We start from the raw sequence: 22,488 nt of genomic DNA, 5'->3' as shown, positions 1-22,488 counted from the left end.
ATGGAGTTTTAATCATTTCAATAGTTACCAATTTATTTTTATAAAAAAAAAAATAATGGTAGCAATGTAGAATACAGCAATATTTTCTGGTTCCACACACGCAGGTTGTGAACATTCCAAGCAATGTATACATTTTGGAAGGAGACTAGACAAGAGAATTGACCAAAATGTTACTGAACATGGGAAGATTTTTAAAAAAGGTTAAAAATTAGATATCAATAATGTCTTCTTAATATTGCTTTCATTACTGAAGACTGAAAAAACACTTGACTTTACAAGATAGCGTTAAAAAACAGGGGGCGAAGGAGAAACAAACAAAAAAAAAAGGCTGCTACAACACTGCCATACAGTCAAAAAAAAAAAAAAATCATACTTCAATATTTGCATACTTTATAGCAGCATTCTCCCACTGAACCATGTGAAACTACAGGAAGAAAACATCAAAGCAAAAAAAAAATATGGCAGTTATCCATCAGTATTCAAAAACCTAGAATGAAGTCACTAAGTAGATGAACACTTATGAGAATTACTATCTACACTCTTAGCCGTTTCCCATTCTGCTCCAACAGAAACGCGAAGTTGAGTGTCAGCTTTGCTTATTTTATTTTTGGCCGATTTGAGTTTTTCCAGTTTGTGGTTCACTGCATGCTTGGAATAGAGAGGGTCATTATAAATCCTTCTACACAATGAACTTTAAGTAGACAGCTGAAAATAAAATGTACTACTTGTAAACACACAAAAAAATACAAGCTTTTTTTGTTTCAAGTGAGCACTGGTTCCAGATAGATTATCTTCGGTATCTACCTCTTTCACCTCTGTCTCTGTCCCGGTCACAAATCCTTTCTCTCTCCCTTTCCCGATCGCGGCCTCTGTCACGTTCTCTGTCTCTTCTATTATCTCTAGGACGGTCCCGTTCCCGCTCTCGGTCCCTCTCCCGAGGCCTGCTTCTCCGACCGCTGACAACTGCTTGTGTGCGGCGAAGAAAGTCATCTACTCTCATGTCGTAGTCGTGCTGCGATGAAAGGATAGCTCTGTTCATTTTCTTTCCCAGATTAAAATCTCCCCTCCCTTCCCTTGTCCATAGGACTGGTTGTCTCCTGGGAAAGCCCCGTTATTTAAAAAAAATAATTATGTCCAGCATCCATAAGCACAAGTTTCTTCTTTCATCTTCAGGGCAGCACCATGTCTGTGCTTCCACTGTGCAGAAGCTGGGGTTCAAATGCCAGATACCAGCAAGAGACCTGAAAACTAAGCAGCCTTCAAAGCCAGCTAACAAAAATTACTTAACAATCTGCCCTGTTTTTCTCATGTACTGTAAAAAGTTGTAGACCTTAAACTCTTCTGCTGATAAAAGTAATTTGCTGTGCATGAGTGCAAGCAATGTTACAGGCCTGTCCTTATTCAAGCTGGGCTTCAGTATGGGAAGATTCAGAGCTAGACAGCTGGAAGCCATTTTAAGCACAGAACTCAGTTTAAGAGTATTTTGCACATCTACATCACCTGGGAGACAGAGGCTTTTCAAAGATGCCGGGTCTCTAGTCAATCTAAATAACTGATCTTTCCAAGGAAAAGTAATACGGCTTTTAAAAACGCAATTTATCAAAGTAAACAAATCTCAGATTAGGCTACATCTGCACCCCAAATTCCTACTCTGGCCTGCAGACTCACATCCCCCTCCGTCTCTGTGGACACTTACTACTCGTTTGTCTCTGTATCTTGCTTCATGTGGTACAGGATGATGTCCTGAGTATGGAGGGTGAGCTTGAGGTGGAGGTGCATGGTGCTGATAATAAGGGTGGTGTGGTGGCTGCTCCATACCTGGATACGGTGGCTACAAGAAAGTTACAGGAAGGTTGTTGAGCATTTCAAAAAAAAGGAATGCTGCACACAAGGCTGAGTGCTGGGAATTAAGAGCAGAGGTTACTTTCATTCAGATCGAAAATATGACACCTAAATCTACCCGATCTCCTAACTGAATGGCAGACTATTTCATTAAGTTGGCATGCCTTACTAATTCTCTATCGTTGCTTTTTTAGAAGTTCAGCCAACACCCTCCCCAAACACGCCTGCCTTCCTTATCTGCCTTGAAGTGATACTGTACATAAAACATCTGCTACTTAAAATTTGCTGTTTGTGGGGTTTTTTTTTTTAATCTATGCATATGGAATGTGTATTTTGTCAAAACCAGCACACTCTTACAGAAACGAGTCTTTTCAGTGCCATTCTTTATGAATATATTCCTATTTAAATGAACAAACTTAACTCTGCAAAACAAAAGCTAGCAGATAATTTGGGTTTGTTTTTTTTTAATCTCTTGGCTGTTCTCTTCCTTTTCTCCAATCAGCAAGGCTTTTCTTTCCCATATTACCAAAGCATCTTTGCTTGCACTGTTGTCACAAAGGAAGTAGGTGGAAGTGCTGGATTTTAGGCTGACTACTCAGACAGCATGCAGAATGGGGAATAGCGGGGGGGGGGGGGTTTCTGGAGGTTTAGCTGTGCTTGAAAAAACATTTTCCTCCCAGTCTGACAACTTTGTTTGCTTCCTTCAGTTATGACAAACCAGAGTGGTGCTTCAGCTGAGAAACATGAGAAGCTATAGTAGCATCACTACATCTGGCACTGCCTTTTGCTCATTCACAGTCTACACAAAAGCCAAAAGACTCATTACAGTTATCCAAAATCAGGACCCTCAGGGCTAGAATCACTAAATATAACCAAACTAACTACTTATAATGACTATTCCTCCTGACATGATGGCAAAACGACAGCTGCACAAGTGAATTATCAGTTAATTTCCATGTACGTAGCCGTAGATGTATGTTCATCTGACTGGGGAAAAAGTGCATTTCAGTGGAGGCTGCAATATAGCAAGACTTATTTTGGTTACTGTGTGCAGTACATTCTGCTACTTTCCTGCATGCTTCACTGCCATAGCCAGAAGCGAGCCACTGCGCAACACCAGAGCATGCCAGCCCATTCCACGAGCCTCTGCAGCAAGTCCACCTCTTTGGTGCATTTGCTGTTTGAGAGAGCGCCAATTACTATGAATATTTAGCAGAATACAAAATTTCATCACACCCTCTTGCGTAGGCTAAAGGAGGGTTCTGCTATTTCCTCAGAGCTTTCAGTTTCTTGTAGGTTCAAACCAAGCCAGATTGTTGCTGCTGTACTGCTTACTACAATGTTGGACTATTGCTGAGAGCTAAGTAAATTATAAAATACTTGATCTAACTATTTTTTTCTCCTAAAAATTTTACATAGTTACAGCAAAGATACATTTTAGGAAGAGTCGAGTGCACATCAAATAATTTAGGCTCCTCTAGAGGGGAACAAAAAAAAGCCATATTCTACAGAGAAAAACTGAATTCAACAAGACACAAACCATTCCTTGCCATGGTGGTGGTGGTCCCATGTTGTGGAATTCCCTCACGTAATCATTGTAGGACTAAAATGAAAGACAGCAATATTAACATTTGTGATGAGTGTCCTTTGGAAGCGCAGAGAGCTGAATATAAAAAATTCCCCAGAAGTCCACATGCACCAACTTACCCCATTTAAAAATACATCTCGTCGAACTCCTGAAAATCGTCTGTTGGGAATAAAAATTTGTAGAACTAAATCCAATTTATCCATACAGACAAGTTACCAGGGCATAAAATGAGTAACATGAACACACCTTACCTGTCTACTTCGGGATATCTGGGATCCTTTATATACCCTGTTCGAACATCAAGCAGTATTAATTCAATTTACCATCTCAAGTTAACAGTCTTAAAAAAATAGCTCATTAGAAACTGTCCTTTCATTTTGTGTCTGCTATGAAGTTGTGTCTACCTGCGACTACCCTTGCATTGAAAAAAGTCTCAAAAAACTTACACCTTCTTGTACACAGTATAGAAAAATAGTATAATGTAGTAACAAAATTATACAGATACACCCATAGGAACATGCACACAGTACAAACAAATATGCACGGGGTATCTATGCAAAAAAAGAGACTTGAATTTTAGTCAAATTAATTGGGAACATCCACAAATTTGAAGGGCACTGTTCCCTGGCAGTCAGCACATGGGTATTACTACTCATTAACTGTGTATTCAGTAGAATGAGTTCATCTGGGCAACTCTTAAGGCTGTTTTCCTAATAAGTTTTGGATACAACGTTACACAGAAAATTAAAAACAACCAAAAAACCACCAACTCTGGAAAAGCCCCACAGGGCAAAGAATTCTTACAGCTTCTCCAGTAAATCCCAGGAAAAGAGCTCATTAAAATGGTGCAAAACACCAGGCATGCCTACGCTAGTAAAATAATGCTTCCGAGCTTCATTATTTAAAAAAAAAAATTGTTCGATACTCTAAATAATGGTCTTGGAAAGCCAGGGAGCAGCAACAACACTCTTTTTGCAGCAAAGAACACAGGCTTTGCAGTCAAGCTGGACAGATAAAAGCAGGTTCTGAAAAGATTTAGAAATCTCATATTGAAATAATGGACTATGTATTCCTAACAGCAATGAAGCAAGATTCAGTAGATTAAAAGTGACAATTTCTTAATAATTGCTATCTGAAGAAAAAAAAAAAAATCTGCAATATTACCAGTGTTGCTGCATTACCTCTGCAAACATTCTTTCTGGAGAACAACAAAATTCCTTTCTCAAATTCATCATCAGACCCTCTTGTAAAATGCAGTGAAACTTCGCCCTCCCTTCCTCATGTCAAACTTGACACAGGCTGATAGTCAGGCAATCTCAGCTGACTTTCCCAGCTGGAATTTCTGATAAACATTTTAATTTGAAGATTAGTGCACTGACAAGTAGGTCAAAACAACGCTTGTGCCCATATTAACAAAGCGCTTGAGAGGATCATTCACAACAATGCACACAATTCTCAGACTCTTAAAAGGGCTCAGCCTAGATTAATTCAACTTTCTCAAACCAGTGAAACAGTAACACTGACTTCTGCAAGAGGTGGTTTAAACCAGTAGGCAGCACTTGGGACAAGTCCCATTTTTATCACCCAGTCACATCAATAACTTTACTTTTGAATTAATGAGGATATACTACAACACTTGTGAATAGGTGCACACAAATCTTCATAGTAAGATATTAACCTGGTCTTTGGTGAAACTCAGGGGGATAGTCAATCCTTGGTTTCTTTCTGCTGTTATGAATATCATAATCTTCTGGTCGACGCCTACACAAATTAGATATCAAAGATTAAACAAGGTTGCTTGGAGCATTCGTCACAGCAGAATACCTCACAGGAATAGCTTGAGCTGCCCAGGATCTCAATTTAATCATTCTGAATTCCATCTGCTTCAAAATGTTCTACAGCTTTAAATTTGAACTCAAATAACCAGGAACAACAGTTTGATTAAATACCCTCCACTGTTACTTTCTGGGTACAGGAGCTTTGGTAGTTAAGGGAAGAACTCTACCCAACTGTACCTTCCTACCAAAAAAAAAAGGGTAACAAATTTGTCTAAAACAGACTTAGGCTTTAACATTCACTTTCCACATTACATTTTGAAACAACCTACTGGATAACAAAATATTTTACAGAACTAAATACAGTGAAAATAGATGGCAAAATACATCATTACAGTCAGAAGGCACGGACATTACTGTATTTGCCAGCTATAGAGTTCTTTCTATAAAAGGCCTATTTCCATAACATTTATCAATAAAACGGTGCTTGCTTTGTGAAATTGCTTCTTTCACCGTAGCTTTTCTAACTGGGTAGGCCAATTATACTATTTCTAACAACTTCTGTTCTAAGCAATTTACCAGCAATGCATCGGTGCCTTTTACAGAACATTTAGGAACGCTTAAGCTTAAGCTTCCTTGTAATTAAAGTAATCGGACTCCTTTCTATACAAACAGCTCTTTTACGGAAAAGATGTTATCTTTAAGAACTTCACTTCTTAAAGAAGGAGGTTTGATTATAAAACAGTTACATTCCAGTTGCTATTACGTTTAATAAAGAACTGAAAACTGGCTGCTAATTTTGCTCCACCCAGGTACATAAACATTAATGGGCAACTCCAATGCTAACATAACAGTGTTTCTAACCACAAAGCAGCTACAAATCCATTCCCTTCCCCCCCACCCCAGCAATGTAATTTCTTATGACAAGACATTAACGCTTTCTTAAATTGCTTAATTACTGTGCAACTTGCTCACGGAGTAACAAGCTCATTAGCTTTTAGTTTTATAAAGAACCATTTCTCCTCCCCCTTCCCAACTTCAGTCTTTAAAGCCCACCATACCCAGTTACTAAGCTTTTTTTAAAATGAAAGCAGATTCTTTACTATGAGCAAAAAGCCCAAAAACCAAAGCAGTTGCATCTACAGCAAAATCAGATCAAGGAAAATAAAAGCTGGTGTAAAGAATAAACATACCGCTTTCTTGTAGTTTTGAGAGTGCATTTACGACCGGTATAAAATATGATAGAAACAGTTCATATAGTAGTCCAACTACTGACTTTAAGCTGTAAGCCACACACATAAATGGAGGCCCTGGCAGGCTTGAGAAGGTGTGGTGCTGTTATATGTATAGTTTGCAGTCCATTGCAAAACCTTCACTTGTATATACTTTATTGCACTGGAAACCTCTTAGCTTAACTTCAAAAGCCATCTTGGTGTTCAGTCCTTTAAAGCCAAAAATAAGGGGGCGCTGCCAGGTTTCCTCCTACCTACTCGTTACAATGTCCTTTTTTTAAGCTCAAGGAAATGGGGACTCTTGTTGGTTATCTGTACCTACCACAGGATGTTTCCACAGAGAGGAAACTTAACCAAAGGTTTCAGCCCAAACCATACATCAGTCTGTATGCAAAGTGGCTACACGGGGAAAAGGTGTTTGGCAGAAGGGCTAGTATCAGTTCTTTGCAAAGACTTCTCCAATTCTGTAACAAGTTATACCCCTTTTTTCTGGAAAATGATGTTAAGTTCATATAGCAGTGATCAATAACCATGTCGATCCTCTAAAAATACTTTAAGTCCACAGGTACTGCCAGCATCTGGAAAGGTTGTGTATACAGACACAGCAACAGCCATTCTTTTTGGTTTGTTGCCGGGTCTCCAAGGGCCACTCGATCCCTTTTGGAAAGAACCTACTGTTTTCAGAAGCTCAGCAAGATGTGTGAATTCAGTGGTTACATGTTAGAGAATATTTGGCAATGGGGTTAACACATCACGGTGACACAATTTGAAACAGTCCCAATAATGCTCCTCTTGAATATCAAAATAACTTAAATATTTTATCCTCAAAATGAGGCGGCATCTTCTGCAAAATTCTAAGTGATCCTTATAAAAGTCCCATATTTGATAAGGCTTATCCAGAGACACACCTGAAAGAAAAGGCTTTTACAAGATATTAACACATTTTTGGCAAAGAAATATTTCCTTCTCTCCATCTAGCCTGCTCAATCAAGCCAAGCTTACCTACAGCTAGCATTACACGTTGCATTATCTCAATAAATGATCTGGTCTAAACTAGACAGGACTTTAAAAGCTTTTTTTCTGCAAAAGCAAAGATCCCCATTTTCCTCTTGAAAAATGACAGACCAGGGAACCATGCGAAATCCTCAATGAAGCCACAAACTTGTCCATGCAGCTTGATTTGAGGATTTTCTCTCTTCTTTATCGCAGGGAAAGCTTTGACGAATCATATTCCTCCATCCCGTTATTCTGATACATGTGCCTATTATCAGTCCAAAGAACGTTTCTAACCTTCCCACGTCCCGAACGGGGTCTCGACGGGATGGGCGTCCTCTTGATCGGGGTTGTGAGTGCATTCTTCTCTTGTGCCTCATTTTATGAATGACTTGATACAAGTCAATACTTTCATCAGGAGGGAAGAGAAGACAAAGTTGGGTTCCACATTCCGGCTCAATTTCCTAGAATTAGTTAGAAGTTCAGTAGTGGTTTATAAACTGAAGAAACGAAACTCTCCCCAAATACACTGACAACACACATTAGAAAAAAAAAAAAAAACAACAAAAAAACCACTTTGAAGAGACTTCAGTACCACTAAAGACTGAGCAAAATTCACTTACATTACCTTTCACTCTTTAGGCACTACTTAGAATTTTCATAAAATAGTCCAACACTTGGGGCAACCATATCTTCCCATAAGACATACAGGCCACATCACTGTTTTGCTACAAAATCAGAAGACTGTTTTTCATCACAAAGAAAATGATCACCTATTACAGAGAGAAGAGTGACACACGTAGCAAAAAAAAAATCCATCCCAGCTTCACATATAAAGGCATGGCCTGAAGAAGGTGACTATTATCACTGAAAAGTGAGTTCTTCAGTGTATGATAGACAGGTCCATGAAAATACCAGCTCAATGCCTGACAGCAGCCAAAACAAGCAAACTGTGTGTTCAGGTTTATTAGGAAAGGAATGCAGAATGAGAAAGTCATTGTACCACACTGAAGGTCCATGTTTCACCCACACATTAAATACTGGGTGTGGTTTCTGCATCTCAAAAAATAGGGGGACAGGAGAAACAGAAAAGCTTCAAAGTAGGGCACCAAGGATAACTGAATGAGAGCAACAATTCCTACGTGCAATGTAGGAATGTATTCTAGGTCTTTCCAGCCTAGAATAAAAGATGAATACGTTGGACATGGGGGACAAGACTGATACAATGGGAGCATCTGACACCACGGGCTGTTTGGAGGACAGAGGGACAGAGATCAACCCTTCTGACTCCCTCTTCAGTACAAGATCTCAGGGCCATCACATGAAGCTAGGAGGAGTCAGGTGCAAACAATCCAAAAAAGTGCTTCTTCAACCTGGTGACTAGCCAGCCTCCGGAACACCTTCCCAAAGGATGTCGTAAACGCATAAACATTCAGTGTGTACGTCCTCAGAAGAAAGATCCGTCCAGGGTTACACAAAATGTAAATGGATAAACAACCATCACTTCAGGAAATATCCCCCGCTGACAAGCTGGGAGAGCAAGCATCAGACAATGCTTGCCCAGTACCTAACTGTACAACAATTCTATGAAAAAAGATGAACCCCACGTCTGGATTGCAACTCTATAGCGAAGTGGACAAAACATGAAAACATTTATTTCGTTGACCATTTAACAGAAACAAATTTAATTGAAGTCCCTTAAATTCCCCCCCCCCTTTTTTTTTTTTTTAAGTTCATACTACATTAAAAACACGACTGAAAATATTGTTTTACCTTTGCTACCCAACCAAGTGAACGTGTCTATGGGCAAAACAACACACACAGTCTACAATTTTGCACACAGAATGGGGATTATGCAACTCCCATCTTGTCTTGAGAAAGCAGAACCTGTTATCTTAGTCAAGGCTGGGTTACTTGATGACAGCAACAACATACCTGCACTCTGGTATGTCTGACAAGATAAAGAACCACCCCACTTAAAATTTATTTAGCATATACTTCATAATGGTGGAGTCTATGCCCTAAGCAATACAGTATAGATAAAAAAAATGCAATGCAGAATACAGCTGCAAACACCAGAACTTGTTCTTAAAAACTGATGCTGTATAGGTTTGCACACTACACAATGCAAGGCATGTTACATTTCAAATCCAAAATATCACAGTTTTGAAGCATCACACACTGTTTATCACAAAGATGACAACAGAAAGGCACCACATTGCTTTCTGCTTCATTGTTCCGCAACATTAGAAACAACAGTGCCTTTTGTACTCTACTGCAAGTAACAACTGATCTAAACTGATCCCAAATCTTCTGTACATACAAAGCTGAAAGCAAGCACTAGAAGATGTGGTTTATAGGAAAAGAGTAAATTAACAAACCTGTCCATCACGTCCAATCTTTACTGGCTTATGTTCGTTCCAAGGATTGGTCAGGTGAGCAGACTTAGTGAACGGCAATTCACGCCTAAACATGCAAGTGGCATCATTTATAGTTTTGCCCCCGTTTTTTGTAAAAAAAAAAAAGTTTAAAAATGCATACAGCAGGACATTACATAGAAAACAATCCTGTTACCCTTCGCACTGTGAGGTCTCTGAATGAACAAATTAGTATGTATTAAGTACTAGTTACTGAAAATTTCACTTTGACGTATTCCAATATCAACTTGTGTAGTCCATACTATGACAGCCTACCTTACTAAAGAAATTTTTGTTGGTCTTTGTACAAAATTGAGATCATGCTTGCTTGTCATCTCACCATCTGAATACGCTGACCAGTCTCTACGTGAGGCGGTAGCTCATGGTACCTACAGAAATAAATCCCTGAGCACCTGGCCTAACTATGAAGCCAGAATGCTTTAAACTGGAGGTGGGTGTCAGTAACTTCCAGAGGACCTGTCCAACATAGATGTTTCTCTAATTTAAAGTCTCACCTTCCCTGTATTTAGTCTTTCTGGCAGCCCAAAGTGCCTGTACAACCATGCAATGTATCTCACAGGACTGATATAGCTCTTTTTCTTAAGAGAGGTCTAAAACCTTTGCTTTAAGACATACTCAGTTAAGTCAATGAACATCCTGCTCGCAACCTATACACTATGCAAAGTATGTGTACTACTTCATATGTTATTTTAAAGCAGTAGCATTTTCTTTGTTCAGTCAGATGCCAAGAGGTCAGATGAAGACAGATCTGTCCTTACAGGATTTTTTTTTTCCCCCCCTTTTATCCACGGCTGTCTATTCAGTTGATTTTACTCAAAGACTTCAGAATACAGTTTCCTGGTTTCCGTGTCAGAGATCAACGAAGCAACATGAGTGTTAAAAATCTCTAAATTAACTGTCTACATTAAAAAAAAAAAAAAAAATTCTATAGTGCATGTCAGGTACAGACCAGCGTCCCAAGCTCAGTAAGATGAAGGTAGGGATCTGGAGAGATTGGAGGAGAGGGCTCTGGTTGAGCCTCTGGCTTCCAAAAGGATGCACTCGAGCAAGTAATACTCAGAAATGGTATTTTTTAATGCCTTGTTACTAAACAGCAACATAAATGAACAATTATTTACCTGCAAATCCAGTCAATTTTAAAGACACCTCCCAACATTTTTGCATTCATTCCTGCAGGCAGCACCCAGTGTATAGGTGATCCTCCATGATGGGACTCTGAAGACAGTCTTGCAAACCCTAAAGGATTTCATATGAATTGTAACAAAGACACAACAGAAAAGCTATTGCGCATAAAACTCACTTTCACTTACCTTGATAATAGCTCACTTGCCCTTACCTTGGAATTTGCCACTCTCTCTCACAGAAAATATCAAAATAACACTCCTCGCTGATCGAAATGCAGCATTAAGCTTCTTTTCATTCACCGGAAGTGTCGACCATACTCCCTAAAACAAAACAATCCCCACCCCACCACCAAAACATTAAGAGTTCATCTCAAGTGATTTAGCTAACAGAAGTATATAGCGCAGAAGATGAAAACAAGACCAAACCAGTGTTCTGGGATGGAAGGTAACAGTAACAGGAAGGTATTGCTAAATTCAGTTCCTTTACAAAATATTTTTGGCCTGCCCCAAGATAAAGCTTTTAAAACACCGTCTTTTCAATATTTTTTTGAATGTTACAGATGCATTTAGAAGTTGCGGATGCTCCATCCCTGGAAGTGTTCAAGACCAGGCTGGATGGAGCCTTGAGCAACCTGTTCTAGTGGGAGGTGTCCCTGCAATGGCAGGGGGGCTGGAACTAGATGATCTTTGAGGTCCCTTCCAACCCAAACCATTTCATGATTTTGTGATCTATAAGGTTTCATTTGTAATTATACTGACAGATAGATACATGAAAACCTTTGCCTTTAGTATTTTTAATGTATGTTTTAAGTGACTTTGGGAGTTTGTGTATCATATAACACACGCAAATTATGAAAAAAACAGCAGCATATATACTGAAAAGTGGGCAGGTAGACTTCAGTAACCTTCTTAGTATGATAGATTTATTGAGGACAGCTTGCAGACTTTAAAACTCTTTTAGTGAAAGGCCAGAAACATTAAAGACACCAGATCAACATTTTAAATTGGCAAGACAACTCAGAACAGTTTGTTCAGCCGCCCACATCCCCACCTACTAATTCCTACCTTTTCCCTTTCACCAGCCATTGTGTAGCCATGCACAATAAAACCCAATCTGTTTTAAAAGTACTGACCGAGCTGAGCTATAGAATACGCATTTCTCATTACTTTTCAGCAAGACCAGCTCCACATTCTGTTCCCTGGACAAACTCAGAGGAGAAACTTATGCCGGTTTAACACATTGAAGCTTCAGCCTCAGTATATGATCTAGGCTCTACCAAAGAAAATGTCCCTCCCCTTCCTTTTTTATTGAGGATATGTTTTCATGTCCTACTCTGTGCTCAAATCAGCGCTTGTCTGACTCTGACAGTTCATTAGAGTCATCAGAGAACTATCAGCAACTTTTTACTAGCCGGGAATCACGGGAATGTAGGAGTTGGAAGGGACCTCAAAAGACCATCTAGTCCAACCCCCCTGCCAGAGCAGGGCCACCTAGAGCAGGTCACACAGGAACGCATCCAGGCGGGTTTTGAATGACTCCAGAGAAGGAGACTCCACAACCTCTCTGGGCAGCCTGTTCCAGTGCTCTGTCACCCTCACAGTGAAAAAGTTTTTCCTTATGTTAATGTGGAACCTCCTACGCTCCAGCTTGCTTTAAGCTGCTTGTGAAACCCTGATGTGAACTAGAGCAACATACTGCATTAGCACCACAAAAGCCAGTGTCATGAAAGCGCAGCAACAAAGCACTGATGCCTACATGCTGAGAGACAAAGCATCCAGTCCAAAACTTTAGTAACAAGGATACTGCTGCATCCCCAAGTGTGGATGAGGCACAGAAAGGATATAGTCCTTTAAAGAGCTGAAGCAAACACCAGTCAGAACAGTGTTCACTGCACAGACTGGACCCCATGCTGGGGGTGAGGGGGAGCCAAACCCATCCAGGAATTTTAAAATTAATCATTTTAATGCTATTCTATTTTAGAAAATTTTCACTAATAGAATCACCTACGCTGTGTATATTGTGTAACAGCAAACCAGCTATTTCCTCTAGAAGCTGTTCCAAATAACACTTTCAAATACAAAACCACCAGAGTGCCCTAGTGCCATTCCTCAGCAGCGGAAGTCCAGCGCACTGGGATCCCTCCCAAAGAACTCCCTTACACCAGCACTGCCAGAAATGGATTTCTGCATCATTGATTCAGATCCCCGAATCAACAGGAAAAAAAATTACTTTTATAGCATTAGATGGAAGCAAAAACCTTCTGAACCTCCTCACAGTACAGCAATTTGAACACAGGTGATGATGAAAGGGAGAAAACACCATCACAGCATTCCCAATAGAGGCTGGCTTAGGACATTATCAAATGGACCTTGAGGCTTCTTGTTAATCCTACTCTTATTAAGATAAACAACCAATGGTCTGGAAACTTTTCTAGGTAACAGTGGAAGCAGAATAGCTGCCCTTGAAGAATCAAGGAGCAGTAGCTTTCACCCTTGCCTCTACCAAGATTTGAGTGAGGGAGAAAAGAATGTATCTTTCTAAATGCTTTTCTATGGTACAGTGGGTGTGTTTGAAAATAGACAAAGTGATCAGTTTGAAGAAAATTCAACATACCTTTGCTTTAGCAAGTGATACGTTTTCATGGTTATTACTCTTGATGAGAAAGAATCTTGCATCTTGGAGAATGTATTTAAGTTTACTTGTTTGGTCTGAAAAAAACAAAGTGTCAAATAAGCGGAACTGTAAATATTTACAGTTGTCAAAAATGTTGCTTTGAGTGTAGACGGTTGTTTGTTTCCTTCAAAATACACTGCATCCCACCCAGTTCCTACCTATGTATTATCACAGTCAACCACCCAACTTGAAACTTGAAGTCTAAGCTGTAGAGCACAAAACGCCATGGGAAACCAAATCAAAATTAAAACTTAGATATTCAGGTAAAGAAAAAAATAAAATAAAATCAGCATGATTCAGTGATGTTCCGATACACTGGACTTATCTCCTTGCTTAAGAATCTTTGGCTAAATACTGGGTAACATTCGTATCAGCACAAGCCATCCAATAGAGAATGCTGAAGTGTTCCTCTTTTCAGATGCAAGCACTTCATCTTCTGCTTTGCCACCTCTGCAAGGAGCAAAGTGACCAAACTTTTCGCATTATCACCCTCAACGCACAGAAAAGTGGCTCAAGATTCACTTGTGACGCTCAGAACAATGACGTGCTCAAACTGATTTATATCGGAACATTACTTACAGGTAATTTCATGAACAGAGACAATGGCTTGCTATGGGGCATGCATTAAAAATTCAAATTTAAATGATACCTTTTTGGACAGCACGAACGGAAGATGATAATTTCTCATGCTTCTTTTCTGAACCTGTGTTTAGCCAAAGTACATTCGTTCAGATTGAGCCTTAATAGAGATAATATACAATTTCTACAGCCTTGTCACATACAATTTTCATTCATGACAAATTATGCTTTCTGGCGCGCACCCACACACACAAAAAATACTATTCAATGTGCACGAGTGTTTTGTTTTGTTTTGTTTTAGTTTTGGTTTTGTTTTTGGGATGTTTGGTTTGGGTTTGTTTTTTTAAAATAATATTTGAACAATTTCCTACTCAGAAAACTAGTCACTGAATCATCATCTTCCAAGTTTAAAAAAAAAGTGAAAATTCCACTTAAGCAACAGAATAGCATTAAAGTAACAAGAAAGCCTACTTCCCCCCCAAAGGTATCCACACACAACATGCTAGAAATCAATATAAAATTATACGAAGCTACATACCCCATAAATCTCTACAGCCAGTTATATTTATTTTACATTACACAGTAAGATTTGATGCAAGTCAGCATGACAACCAATAAAAGGAAAGAATACCTGCATACGATTCTGATGCAGAACTTCCACTTCTGTCAAAAACAATCGGAGAGATACCTCTAGCTCTCTTCCTCTCCTTCTTTTTCTCATCTAAAAAAAACCCATGACAAATAAAAGCAATATTTTAAGCATCAAGTGGCAGGCAAAAATCAAGATAAAAAGTACCGAAACAGGCAAATAACATCTGTAATAGTGAAGTCAGCATTTGGCTTGCACGTGAAAATTGTGGCTGCTGCCCCAGAACTATCACGCACAAAAGACGTAAATGCTAGTTACTCAAGCTTTTCATTCACAAAAGGAAAACAAACAGCACAGACCTAAGTAATTCTGTGCAAAGTTTAGAGACAGAATTTCTCTCCTGTCTGTTTTAGTGAGGGTGGTTTAGCTCCTCTGTCCAGCCTTCAGTCAAATTTGCAACACAGAGCACAAACTGTGTTGCAATAGTGATACAGGCTCATTCACTTGGAGCTCGATAAAATGACACAAGGTATGAAAACAAAACACTGTGGCACACAGGGACTTATTTCCACTCTTAGAAGCGTTGCATTATACTACAGAGCTTTTTAGAACAGTTATTACAGCTTCACTTGTCTTTAGGTTACACTTCTCTGTTCTCTAACTCCAAACAACACTGCTGAGCCAAAAAAGGCATTATGTTAAGCAGGATGACCACCTGTTGAGACTTCGGACAAGGAAGATACACAAGAGGAATCTTAACAGAATTGCAAACTGCTTTCTCAAAAAAAAACCCAAACCAACAAAATCAGCAACAAACAGCCAAAACCAGAAGGATTTATGTCATTAATACTTCACATCTGTAAGTTAGGACCAGTTATAATATACAACCAGGAAGCGTTTGTTTCTAGTTTCTGCTTAAACATTTCTCTTTTTCTGTTTGCCCTAACAGCTAATCACAGCTCACTATCAACTTAAAATGAATTGTATGGGAAACTAAGCCACCGGATACCTAAGAAAATACTAATTCTGAAGTTTCAAAGCATTGAACAGCAAGGCCAAAGCAATCAAGAACACTACAAATCCTCAGCACGGTAATCCTGATATTTCCAAGTTTTGGTGTAAGGAAATAACAATTTCCAGTACATTTTTCCCTCGCCTACGGTATCTCATAATTAACATCTCACTGACTTATGCTACTAAGGCTTACTTTTGACAGTCAGGAAGGAGTTACTTTTAAAAGCAGCCAAACTTCCCATGGCAAGGTATTTCAGATCAGCATGCTAGATGGTACCTACCTGATGCATCTGAACCAGACCCAGATCTGACTGACCCATCCGTGAAAGAGGCAGATTCAGAATCAGAATCGCTGGCTTCACTTCGTGTGTCATAGTCATTTCCTTCTTTCTGATCTCTCTCATCCTGTTCATACTCTTCTTCGTCCTCCTCCCCATCTTCTTCTACCTCTTCGTCCTCCTCCCCTTCATCATCTTCCTCTTCTTCCATTCCTTCCTCCTCATTCTCTGTATTGCCTTGTTCAGACGAACCACTACTGCCGGTCTCGTGATCTGAACAATATTCCTCAGAGTTCACCTCTTCTTTAGAAGAATGGCTGGATCTGCTTGGTCTTCTATCCACATCATGCCTGATTCTCTGATGTTCAAAAAAAAAGCGAATCAGCAGTCACATAACATTGTCAAGATGCACACACAGTCCTAAGAGAATGTGCCTTATAAAAGTCTCATATAATTGCTTTATTTATAAGGCAGCAAGAGTATTTAATACCTCTGAACCATCTGGTGTAGAAGACTTCGCCCTTCTGTCAATATCCCTCTTCCTCATGCAGGTTTTTTCTGGTTGTCCTTTATAAGGAGGCTCCCTGGAACTGCTTGACATGCGGGTCTTTCGATCACCATCTGGGCGCTTGTTTCTATCAGACCTCTGATACTCTTCATTCTTGTATTCTGATACTGGTTTTCCCTTCGTACTCACTATTCTCTTGTTATTGCTAACTGATGAACTAGGAGGCTTTGGCATCATCTGCCTCGAAGAATGCACAGAAGGTTTTTGCCTCTTGCTTTCAGCGTTTTCCATCCTGTCAGTTTTTCTTTTTGATCCTTAAACAGAAAGAGATATGAAGTTCACTTTTATTTTGTACATCGAACCAAGAACGGTACAGAGGCTCCCACTTTCTCTGCTTTGGGCAATTCCCCTGTTGCAGTCATCCGCAACATTTTCCAGCTGCAGGCTTTGCAACAACACTGCTTGTTAGGGACAGCTCGTGTTCCAAAATATATATTTTTCTTTAGAAGACCAACCCTTTAGGCTTAGGTAGGTGTTTTCTAAATTTTATATATGGGAATGCTAAATTATAGGCTTATGGGATTTGCCTAAAGTCAAATCAAGAGCTGAGCTGCAACCAGACTTTGGGACACCCTTGCTCCATTTCCATTTCACTTCATCGAACCAAAAAGGACAAGTCATTTTCTAACAGCAAACGGATTCACAACAAGCCAGACTCAGCAATTACTTTTGAGACAAAAGGAAACATATTTAACTGCTTGCTTGGAAAGCCAGGTGAAAAAAAGCAGATGTCCACAAAACAGAGACACTTGGAACACTTTCACTCTTTGAATCAGGTTATAAAAGCTGCTACTTCAAAGACTTTAACCCTAATAAGAAAGATTTTTTTTTTTATCATCTATCTATTTTTTTTATCATTTATCATTCCTGCAGGATGTCCACTACCAGTGCCACCTACCCTTTTTCTCACTTTTATCTTGCTCGCTGTCAGGGTTGTACAACTCATCATCTTGGTCAGGAGCGTCAGTCAAAATGTCATCCAGAACGTTCAGTTCACCATCTGAAAACAAAACAAAACAAGCTAAAAAAAACCCTATTAAAAAGTCCGGATATGTAAACTACAGTAGAACCAGTATTTACAAACCCAAACATTTCCTTTAGGTTTACAAATCTGCCACAAGGCAAAAATTACCATCTTCGTAATTTATTTCCACAATTTCAGTTGGAAGGATCAAGCAAAGCCAATAAGAGAATTAAAATACGTCACAGGATGCATTTAGGCCTCTGAATAAGGTCCAAGTTGGCTCCTCACGTCACACAAGCTTTGCAGGAAAGCTGACCTACAAATGAAAGCTTAACAAAAAAGCCTGTACAAAGTTTGAGAAAAAGGAGACCGGGAGATAGTCCAAGTGCCATAAGCAAAGAGGAGGGACCTCTCTCCACAAAATCCTGAAGAACTGGCACCTTAAACTATCTCCCCTCCTGCCCCCCTATTTTTGTTGTCATCGCTAAGGGCAAGTTTTCTGGTTCGCCTACAGGTAGAAAAAAATGCAACAGGGCAAGTTAACAAGAAGAACATAAACTAGGTCACTCCGCTGAAGAAGGGGAAAGTAGTACTTACTTGCTGCATAATTAATTCTGAAGTGCTCTGAAAAAACCCGCTACAACTAATTCACCTAGATCAAAACGGCAGAAGTTTAAGAAAATTCATGCTACAAGCAGTAAATGATCACAATTGGTCACATGACTTTTAAAATTTGTCACCGTTTCCTACTCCGTTTCACTTTGTCTGAAACCACAGGGGACATACGGTGATTCTGGTAGAAGGATTCGCCAGCTTTAGGACAGCAGATCTATATTCCAAGCACTTTAAAAAATAAGAGTGAACTAAGCCTAAGCATGCAAAGGGAAAAATAATAGAAAAGGTATTAATTTTGGAATGTCGTATTTCTTCTCCCGAACTCTGGAATTCTTAGCTCTTTCCACTTCATATTACCATGATTGATTCTATTTTCTGTGTTCAGGAAAAGGAAAGTGGAGCAATCTCCAAGGATTCAGCTAGTTGACAGTATCTGTAGAAGACACACTGTACAACATTATAAAGCAGCAGGTAAGGATTCCTGTACTGTACAAAAATCAGGGTAAGGCAGCAAACAAAGTCCTCCAGAGCTTGGCAAGCTGTCCATCTCAAAGTCTTGAGCTGCACCACAATGAAGTTTTACAGCTTGATATAAAAAAAACCCGAAAACCCAATCCACACCAGAAAAAAAGTTAAGTTTTATAATTTTATCTCTACATACTACTGAATCTGAAGTCAGTATGTGTACTAGCTTTCCTGCTGGCATTTATCCATTTTTTCTGTGGTAGAGGAATGCAGAAGTGGACCCTGAACTACATGGCTGCTGCAGCTGATGCAAAGGAAGTGGTGCAGAGAGAGGTGGATCAAGCCTTTCCCTGGCAGTTCACAGTTAGAGGGTATTTAAATATAACACAAAGCTGCATCCTAACTCTTTCAGGAAGAGCCCTTTATGTTTGTAAATACCTACATATCTACAGCAAATATTCTTGCTGTTAAGGATGAAATATACAGGAGTTGGATTCATGGCTGTGCAACCACTAAGCACAGCCTGCAATTTCCTGGCTTGCATTCTGCTTCCCCACGGAAGACTAGTCAAGTTCAAAGCACAATTTTTTTTTTACTGAAGACTAATGAAAAAGAGGTGCACTAGGATTAGAATATTAAACATATCACCCACCTCAAATCACAAATATTAAACCTTGGGTTTGTTTCCCTCTTGATGAGGCAACAGCATACTTGCATAAACTGCATTTCACCTAGCCACTGCAGCAGCACTCAGAGATGCTAGAAGACTCACTTATCAGCTGGTTCACAAATAAGTGAGAGGATATGGAAAATTCAATGGAATAAGCAAGCCTGACACATACTTTCTGATAAACCCCTTTGGGGTTAGCTAGGCATGATTTACAGTTGGAACCTTAAACAAGTATGCAAAACACAGGAGCAGGATGAGTTCCCCCCCAACCCCTTCTGTAGATACATCTACCCGATTTATTTAAAAATAAATGTCCATATTTATTTAGCAGCCTGGTGATGCAAAAATGGCAATCCAAACACACAATTCCCACCTCTCACTTGCATCGGGTATACAGCTCAACTGACTTCCACACGATGATTCCACTCACTGAACTGTCACTGTTAGTGTTCAACCTGATGAGCTAAATTACCTCAGACAGATCAAGATAAGCTTCAGGAAAAGCACAAAAAAAGAAACAGAAAAATGGCAGAGGACAGATTTCTTACAATTCATCACTGCTGAAGGTGGACAGTCCAAATGAGCCCTTTTCTTTACAAACACTCCCAACTGGGCTCTCCGGCAACTCCTCTTTTGTTGACTCTGGGGCGTGTTGGATCCTTCCATGAACAAATTTAACTCACCTGAAACAGCAGGAAAGTAATCTGGGGAGGCCATTCTTCCTCTGCTAGCCATAAGCGTTAGATCTATTCAAGGAAGGGTCCAAGCAAAAATCTGATTTGGCAAACAGAGGGGACAAGACTTGGCAATTTCAAACTAAAAGGGTACGCAAGATTCATCTCTGCTCTTTTAAGCAGTGAAATAGCATTTTGCTTCCAAAATGAACATAAAAATAACACTGCATTTACAGTAGAAATAAGTTCAGTTACAAACAAATGTGCATTAACACCTGCTATTCAGTCAGAATCATCCCCTTCATGGGACACAAAATTAAAAGCAAATTAAAATACAAAACATACAAACATTTCTTGTCTGCTACTCATGACTCGGCCATTGTCAGTGATTAAAAATAAAAAAAGAAAAACCCACAAAGAACAAAAAAAAATAAAGCCCATCTGGATAAATGATTATATTAGTAGAAATAAAGGTTTCAATTTCACTGCTCATCCGCAGTAGCAGCTCACATCTGCTTCAACACAACTTGGTTGTATCCTACCCACCAGTCATATAACAATACCATTAATAATCAAGCACCAGAAATAATTTTACATATCAGTTCTAACAAAATCTAGTGGAAATTTTCCATGTGATCTAGTTTCACAATAAATATTAGAGACAGCAAACTTCCACCACTTTGACAAAGACATTTTATAGACAACCATCCTGCAAAAAACTTTACATGAAATGTATTCCATAGAAATCCAAAACAATGTAAACCAAACCACAACATCACAGTGACCCTTTACCTTTTTTGTAACATTGCTATTATCTGCAGTAACCAGCAAACAGGAATCTTCTACAGCTAAACTTTGGTTTTACTTCTTAAACGGACTACTTTGTGAAGGCCTGATCGTATAACCTCACAGACAACATGCAGATCACTTCAGCTTCTGCAGATGGTGACAGGCAGTTATGAGAGCTGTGAATATACATTACTCTAGACACATTCAATTCCTTTAATTTAAACTTATCTGCCCACAGTGCCCAGAAAGCATAACTGACTGCAAAAAGCCGAGGAAAAAAGTCGCTAAAATAAAATTCTAATGTCAGCTTCTGCTCGCTTAAGCAACTACGTCTCTCGGCAGAAACTCCTCCAAACAATACGGCTAGGAATCCAAACAAAAATAAAGCAGATTCTGTCTGCGAGAAGATAACCAGCAGTAAATCCCTGCCAATAACGTTAAACTTACGGCCCACAAACTTATTCCTATTCCCGCTACTCAAGTCACCTTGCCACCAACCCAGGGCCGCCGGGGCACCACGGTACGGCTCGACGGCCTCAGCACCTCCCGCACCCCAGCGCACAACAGGGCTCGTTTCCCCACTCGCCACGTCTAAACACTACGAAAATCGTCCTCGAAGAGGGCCTCCCGGCCCCACCGCTCTCCTCACGGACGTCTCCTGGAGTGAAGGCCCTGCACCAGCAACCAAGCAGGCCCGGGCGACGGGGGACGGCTCGGGAGGGGGCGCCCCCCGCCCGAGCCATCCCCCCCTCCCCCGGGGCCTAGCCACTTCCCCCACCCCTCCCACCCGCTACCTTTTTCCTCCCGGCTATCAGCCGCCATCCCGCCGCCGCGTCGAGCGCCTAAGATGGAGGCTCCCTCTTCCTGCACGTAGCGATTCCCTCTTCCCAGAATGCACCGCTTTGTTTACGCTCCGCGCGTCACAGCGCCGCGGGCGGTGAGAGAACGGCCGGTGCGAGAATGGGCGGCGCATGCGTGGTGGGCGGCGGCGGCGGAAGGGGAGCGGGGCTCGTTCGCGGCCGCCTTGGCGGGGAAGCGAGACCTGCAGGCGCGGCTCTGGGCTGCTCCCTCCGCTGGGAAAAGGGCTGCAGGGAAGGAGAGAGGCTTCTGTCCCCCTCCGAGCGAGGGGGGCTGAGGGGAGACCCCGTCTCGGCGTTCCGGCGCTGTTGTGGTAGCCGAGCCGGGCGTCGAGCTCTTTGCCGTGGGTCCCGAGCGGGGCAAAGTAACCGTGGCCTTCCCCGGTGTTGGGGGCTGCTGTTCCCTGGGTTGCCTTTGGCTGATGATTTTTTTTTTTTTTTTTTCCCTCAAGCAAAATTATTCTTTTTCTCTTCTTCTTCAGGTTGTTTTGTAATGTGTCTGTTCAAACATGAAATAAATGTGCTTTGTCAATTAAATTATTTCTTAAAAAAAGCTTGGGATCGAGGCATGCTTTTTTCCTACCATAACCTAGGTGAAAACGTACCACCTCATCTTATTTACCCTTTCAGGCAGCTTGTGAAGAGGCCTGGCTGCTTGGGTGGCCATCAGTAGTTTATTAGGGCTGTGTGTGACTTGCAATTGTCAAGTAAGAGCTTGTTTTGTCTGCCCTGGTGTTTTAAATTCTGTTAGCTGGTACGC

The 22,488-nt window shown here is 40.4% G+C and overlaps 1 protein-coding gene across 8 annotated transcripts; it reads right to left on the bottom strand.

Annotated features, from left to right (window-relative positions):
* Window position 1: 1 nt before the first annotated feature.
* On the bottom strand, window positions 2-21,770 carry YTHDC1 (YTH N6-methyladenosine RNA binding protein C1). 8 transcript variants are annotated; one of them, XM_086464706.1, is made up of 19 exons: window positions 21,666-21,770; window positions 21,157-21,219; window positions 17,593-17,694; window positions 16,617-16,948; window positions 16,130-16,484; window positions 14,877-14,966; window positions 14,316-14,369; window positions 13,607-13,701; window positions 11,205-11,313; window positions 10,987-11,104; window positions 9,812-9,896; window positions 7,728-7,894; window positions 5,109-5,191; window positions 3,682-3,718; window positions 3,550-3,589; window positions 3,383-3,445; window positions 1,697-1,831; window positions 814-1,012; window positions 580-725 (listed from the first exon to the last, which is right to left on the bottom strand). In XM_086464706.1, the coding sequence occupies exons 1-19, from the start codon at window positions 21,691-21,693 to the stop codon at window positions 694-696; spliced, it is 2,187 nt and encodes a 728-aa protein (XP_086320832.1). In that variant the 5' UTR covers window positions 21,694-21,770; the 3' UTR covers window positions 580-693. The 8 variants fall into 8 exon arrangements, 6 of the variants coding, with proteins under 6 accessions (XP_086320833.1, XP_086320832.1, XP_086320830.1 ...); XM_086464704.1 differs by lacking the exon at window positions 21,157-21,219 and adding exons at window positions 19,957-20,091; window positions 20,875-21,018 and having other exon boundaries at window positions 580-1,012; window positions 21,666-21,680; XM_086464707.1 differs by lacking the exons at window positions 580-725; window positions 21,157-21,219 and adding an exon at window positions 2-424 and having other exon boundaries at window positions 805-1,012.
* Window positions 21,771-22,488: the final 718 nt, after the last annotated feature.

The sequence above is a fragment of the Leptosomus discolor genome, chromosome 4 (assembly GCF_034619465.1).
Source record: "Leptosomus discolor isolate bLepDis1 chromosome 4, bLepDis1.hap2, whole genome shotgun sequence".
In the NCBI taxonomy this organism is placed as follows: domain Eukaryota; kingdom Metazoa; phylum Chordata; class Aves; order Leptosomiformes; family Leptosomidae; genus Leptosomus; species Leptosomus discolor.
This window is presented reverse-complemented; position numbering and strand designations above follow the sequence as displayed.